Raw genomic sequence first — 5,901 nt, 5'->3', positions numbered from 1 at the left:
GCTGCCTGCATCCAGTTGTTGAGACTCGCCAATGTCTCGGAGACTCCCAGCGCAGTCTAAGGATATGTAGATGAAGCCGGTACTGATAATGGCACTGATAGTCTAGCAGAAGCAGGTGGTCCGGAAGATGAAGGTGGCATGGCTGCTGTCCCGGTAGAAGTACCGGTTGCGGTGGATGGCTCGGCAGCTGAATCAGTAACCACTACCGTTGGCTCCTCAGACTGGCCAGTGGAGATAGTAGCTTTACCCTTGAATTTCGGGTTGTCAGCTCCCTGAAGTTGGTACCAAGAGAAAGGCTTCTTGGCCTTCACCTCGATGTCATAATGCCTTGGCTCCACCCCATTGGTCCCTGAAGTACTCTTTGAGGAAGTTCGGGTACGGGTAGGACCTTTTATCTTTTTGGACAGCCAGAGTGATGTTTGTGGACATGATAACATCCACATTAATCTGGTACCCAACCAAAATTGAGGCTACCAAGACTGCACGGGGAATGGGAAGATTGTTCTCATTGAGGAATAGATCAATACGGCTACATACAAATGTTTGCCACCCTTTTGCTTCAAAGTTTAGGGTGGCTCGGACTATTGGAACTCCTGCTGTGAGCCACGGAGGTGTTGACCCTCGAATTGCTAGAATATCAGCTAGCCATGGGCGAACTGCGTCACCCATAGTTAGCTTCTCCAGGTATTGGACTCCCTCTGCTTCCTCAAACCCCACATATGTGTTCAAGGTGCAGGCATCAAACTTGATTTTCAAATTTCGAACTTTTGTCACCTTGGTACCCTTTTTGATATGAGCTACATTGGTGTAGAATTCCTTGACCAAATGCTCATTGGCATCCATAATGCGGTGGGTGAACCATTTCTAACATTTTCACTCCCGGAATTGTCGGAGGACATTGGGGGTTGTGCTTGTCTAGATCTTTCATCAAGAACTGTCGCTCAAGAGTGAGTGACCGTTGCGGCCACCATTCCCTAAATTTAGCAAAGGTAGTAGCACTGACGAATCTATCCTCCCATATCTCTGGTTTCTTTGATCTCCCCAAACCTCCTACTGTAGTATCCTCCCCTCTCCCATCGTCTGGGACATCATCATTGTCCATATTAATTAGATCAGCTAGAGCATGTGAGGAAGAGGGCTCAGAAGCTTGACTACCCTCTTCCGAACCATCAGAGGAACTAGCAGAAGAAGATGACTCATCTACTAGGTGGAATCTACCAGGAAACTATTGTGATTGGGCTTCCGTCTGTGATTGCACAGAGTTACCCTCAGAAGCTTCCCCATATGGGACATACTCACTGATTTCCGAGGGATGGGGAGGTCTGTTGGTTGTAGCTTTCTTACTTATAACCCTTTGAAGTGTTAGAGGTAGGTTGCTTTTACCTTGACCTCGGCCTCGGGAGGGTTCTTCCCTCCCTTGCGATGTATTTCTTGTACCACGTGAGCGAACCACTGTCTGCAATGCATAAGGATAAGAGTCAGTTAGATTTGTAAACCACAGGTGCATACATAACAACTGAAGTAAAGCAGTCTCAGAAGGGGTAGTGCCGCTGCAAACTGCCCAGTGCGGACCGCACAAAAGTGAGTGCGACTGCATAACCAAAAGTAGGGACTGCACAATTTTGAGTGCGGCCGCACAGCCCCAGGTTCAGACTACTAGGGTCTCTAATGTTTCATCAGTGCGGACCGCACAAAAATGAGTGCGGCCGCACAAGTCCACTGCGTACCACACAATTTTGAGTATGGCCGCACAAATCATGCACACTGATACCCTAGTTCAGAGAATTGCGGACCTTACAAAGGTGAGTGCAGCCGCAGAAGCTAATGGTGAGGACCACACAAAAGTGAGTGCGGCCACACAATTTGAATTCAGGCGGTACTAACTTAGAATTTATGGAATTTTATTCACAAATTACTCAAGTTTTTAGCAATTAACCATCATTAGTCACTTACCCCAGACCCCAATTAATGTTTAAAAAGGCTACCCACATAAGCACAAACAACTCACCATTGACATATTTAGGAATGGAAATAACCCTAGTCAAAAGAATAAAATTAAGGAAAATCTAAAGAATAAATTAACATACCAGTAATGAAGATGCAGGTGAGATTAAACACTGATGAAATGAGGAGAGATTGAAAACAATGAGGATATGCATTGTGCTAGCTTAGCTTCAGGTTTCAAAAGAGCGTAAAGTGTAAAAAGCTGAGGGAGGCCCTATTTATACTTTTACCCGCCGGTTCCACAATTTTACCTGGAATGCGGCCGCACAATTTTGAGTGCGGACCACACTCACTACCTACCCTTGTGAAGAATTGCTGTAAACCGCACAACAATGAGTGCGGCCGCAGAATTAGTGCAGATCGCACAAAAATGGGTGCGGCCGCATTTTGTTAAGGATTTTTGTCAGGCCAAACTTTAGAGACCATGTATTTTTCATCTCCCAGTTGTGCGACCGCACACAAAATTGTGCGGCCACAAAGTGGCAATGCAGTCCGCATAATTCTAGTGCGGTCCGCACTTTTGTGACACTTAGTCAAATTTTTCATGGTCAGTTCCTACAATACACACACATTCCTGCATACACTTCAAAACTAGTTAGTACAAAACAAAGCCTATCTAATTTAAAGAAGAAAAACAAGAAGAAAAAAAAGACACATGGGTTGCCTCCCAAGAAGCGCCTGATTTAACGTCGCGGCACGATGCATGTTACCATCAATCACTTGAACTGGAGCAACGCCACAACGTGGCCATCATCAACCTTGCCAAGATAATATTTAAATCGGTGCCCGTTGACTCTAAACACCTCATCATTCTTATTTTTCAAATCTAGAGCACCAAAGGGTGTCACATGTACAACTTCAAATGGGCCACTCCACTTTGATTTCAGCTTTCCCGGAAACATCCGCAACCGATAGTTGAACAAAAGCACAAGATCATCTTCTTTGAATTCTTTGTTCCAGATATACTTGTCATGGAGGTACTTCATCTTGTCCTTATACAAGGACGAACTGGAGTATGCATGGAACCGAAACTCATCAAGTTCATTCAATTGCTCCACCCTAAGATTTGCAGCTACATCTCACTCAAGGTTAAGCTTCTTCAACGTCCATATAGCCTTATGCTCAAGTTCCACCGGAAGGTGACAAGCTTTCCTGAACACTAACCGATACGGAAACATACCAATTGGTGTTTTGTAAGCTGTTCTATATGCCCAAAGAGCATCGTCAAGTTTCTTCGACCAATCTGTCAGGTTGGCATTCACAGTCTTGGACAGAATACTCTTGATCTCCTGGTTGGAGACTTCAACCTGTCCACTTCCTTGAGGGTGATAGGGGGTCGACATTTTGTGAGTGACACCATACTTGGAGAGTAAAGTATCAAAAACTTTGTTGCAAAAGTCTGATCCCCCATCACTAATGCCCATTGAAGTACCAAACTTTGTGAATATGTTCTTCTTCAAGAAAGCTACCACACTTCGAGCTTCATTGTTGGGTAAAGCCACAACTTCAACCCATTTGGACACGTAATCCACAGCTACCAATATATAGGTGTTCCCACATGAGCTCATAAACGGGCCCATAAAATCTATGCCCCAAACATCAAAAATATCAATCTCTAGGATGGTGGTGAGAGGCATCTCATTTTTCTTGGAGATCCCACCGGCCCTTTGGCATTCATCACAATGCTTAACGAGGTCGCTAGCATTCTTGTAAAGGGAAGGCCAATAGAATCCACAGCTTAGCACCTTTGTAGTAGTTCTCGCTCCACCATGGTGACCACTATATAGCGAAGAGTGGCATGCTTCAAGAATACCCAATTGTTCTTCTTCTGGTACACATCTTCGCATAACATCATCAGTACAAATTTTGAAGAGATATGGCTCATCCCAATAGTAGTCTAGGCAGTCCCGTTTGAGCTTCTTCCTTTGGTTTGAAGAGACCTCATTCGGAACAATGCCACTCACAAGATAGTTGGCCACATCGGCAAACCATGGCATCCCAGTCATAGAAATGGAAAGGAGTTGTTCGTCAGGAAATGAATCATTGATCTCAAGGACATCATGTGGCCTCTCCTCCTCCAATAGGGACAAGTGATCCGCCACTTGATTCTCAATACCCTTGCGGTCTTGAATCTCTAGTTCAAACTCTTGCAATAGAAGCACTCACTGCATCAACCTTGCCTTAGAGTCTTTCTTGCTCATCAAATAACGAAGTGCCGCATGGTCGGTGTGAACAATCACCTTTGTACCCATTAGGTACGGGCAGAACTTCTCCATAGCAAAGACAATGGCTAGGAGTTCTTTCTCGGTCACCGTATAGTTGCCTTGGGCCTCGTTCATGGTCTTGCTAGCATAGTAGACCGGATGAAAGATCTTGTTAATTCATTGCCCCAATACCGCTCCAACTGCTACATCGCTTGTATCACACATGAGCTCAAATGGTAAGCTCAAGTTTGGCGCGGTGATAATATGGGTGGTAGTCAACTTATGCTTGAGTAGGTCAAATGCCTTCATACAATATTCATTGAAAAGAAACTTGGCATCTTTCTCCAAGAGTTTGCACAAGGGGTTTACCACCTTAGAAAAGTCCTTGATGAATCAGCGGTAAAACCCCGCATGACCTAGAAAGCTCCTCACTCCCTTTACGGAAGTAGAGGGAGGGAGTTTGGATATCACTTCAATTTTTGCTTTATAGACCTTAATACCATTCTTGGAAATCTTGTGATCGAGGACAATGCCCTCCTCGACCATAAAGTGACACTTCTCCCAATTCAACACCAAGTTAGTTTCCTCACAACGTGCCAATACCTTATCCCAGTTATCCAAGAACTCTTTAAAAGAATTCCCCACGACAGAAAAATCATCCATGAAAACCTCAAGAAAGCCCTCCACCATATCGGTGAAGATGGCCATCATGCACCGGTGAAAAGTTGTTGGTGCATTGCATAATCCGAATGGAATTCGCGAGAATGCGAAAATGCCATAGGGACAAGTGAAAGTGGTCTTCTCTTGGTCTTCAGGAGCAATAAGAATATGGTTATACCCGGAATATCCATCAAGGAAGCAATAATAAGCACGTCCGGCTAACATATCCAATATTTGATCAGAAATGGAAGCAGAAAATGGTCTTTCCGAGTAACTTTGTTGAGCTTCTTATAATCCATGCACATTATCCACCCGGTGACAGTTCTTATGGGGATCAATTCATTTTTGTCATTTGTTATCATAGTCATGCCCCATTTCTTTGGGACACATTGCACCAGCGAGGTCCACGAACTATTGGAAATGGGGTAAACAACCCCGGCATCCAACTACTTGATGATCTCTTTCTTTACTACCTCTTGCATGGACTCGTTCAATTGTCTTTGATGTTCCACATAGGGTTTGGCATCCTCATCCAAAATGATTTTGTGCATGCAAAAGATGGGGCTTATACCCCGAATATCCGCCAATGTCCAACCTATTGCTTTCTTCCTCCTTTGGAGCATCGCAAGGGTGGAATCTATCTGCAAGTTAGTTGAGCACGAGGAAATAATAACATGTAAAATGGAACAAGGGCCTAGAAACTCATACCTGAGGTGTGAAGGCAAAGGTTTTAACTCCAAGGTGGGAGGCTCCTCGATTGAGGGCTTTGTTGGTGGAGTCTTCCGGTTTTCGATATCCAAGGAAAGTTTTCGGGGCTCATAAGTATATGATCCCATTTCTTGTAAAGTATTGACACAATCTACAAAGCCTTCCTTCTCATCCTCGTCATGATTCAACAACACAGCTTCCAAGGTATCTTCAACATTTATCACAACATTTGTGTCATCAACAATTACTTCGGTCACAAGATCCACGAACGAACACACTTCGTTGCTATTTGGGTGCCTCGTTGACTTACAAACATGGAAGACCA

General features: G+C 44.4%; 1 protein-coding gene across 1 annotated transcript; it reads right to left on the bottom strand.

Annotated features, from left to right (window-relative positions):
- Nucleotides 1-829: 829 nt before the first annotated feature.
- On the bottom strand, nucleotides 830-5,093 carry LOC138904706 (uncharacterized). The gene is made up of 7 exons (XM_070193213.1): nucleotides 4,709-5,093; nucleotides 3,994-4,138; nucleotides 3,362-3,927; nucleotides 3,185-3,247; nucleotides 2,725-3,076; nucleotides 1,384-1,456; nucleotides 830-1,225 (listed from the first exon to the last, which is right to left on the bottom strand). The coding sequence occupies exons 1-7, from the start codon at nucleotides 5,091-5,093 to the stop codon at nucleotides 830-832; spliced, it is 1,980 nt and encodes a 659-aa protein (XP_070049314.1).
- Between the last annotated feature and the right edge of the window lie 808 nt (nucleotides 5,094-5,901).

The sequence above is a fragment of the Nicotiana tomentosiformis genome, chromosome 2 (genome assembly GCF_000390325.3).
Source record: "Nicotiana tomentosiformis chromosome 2, ASM39032v3, whole genome shotgun sequence".
Lineage (NCBI taxonomy): Eukaryota > Viridiplantae > Streptophyta > Magnoliopsida > Solanales > Solanaceae > Nicotiana > Nicotiana tomentosiformis.
This window is presented reverse-complemented; position numbering and strand designations above follow the sequence as displayed.

Excerpts from the sequence above, each read along its gene's own strand:
- LOC138904706 (XM_070193213.1), bottom strand. The coding sequence starts at position 5,093 with ATGTTAGCCGGACGTGCTTATTATTGCTTCCTTGATGGATATTCCGGG. Across the intron at positions 3,928-3,993 it reads TCTATGACTGGGATGCCATG|GAAGAAGCTCAAACGGGACT; the intron begins GTTTGCCGATGT and ends TTCAAACCAAAG. Across the intron at positions 3,077-3,184 it reads AGCTTACAAAACACCAATTG|CTGCAAATCTTAGGGTGGAG; the intron begins GTATGTTTCCGT and ends AGTGAGATGTAG.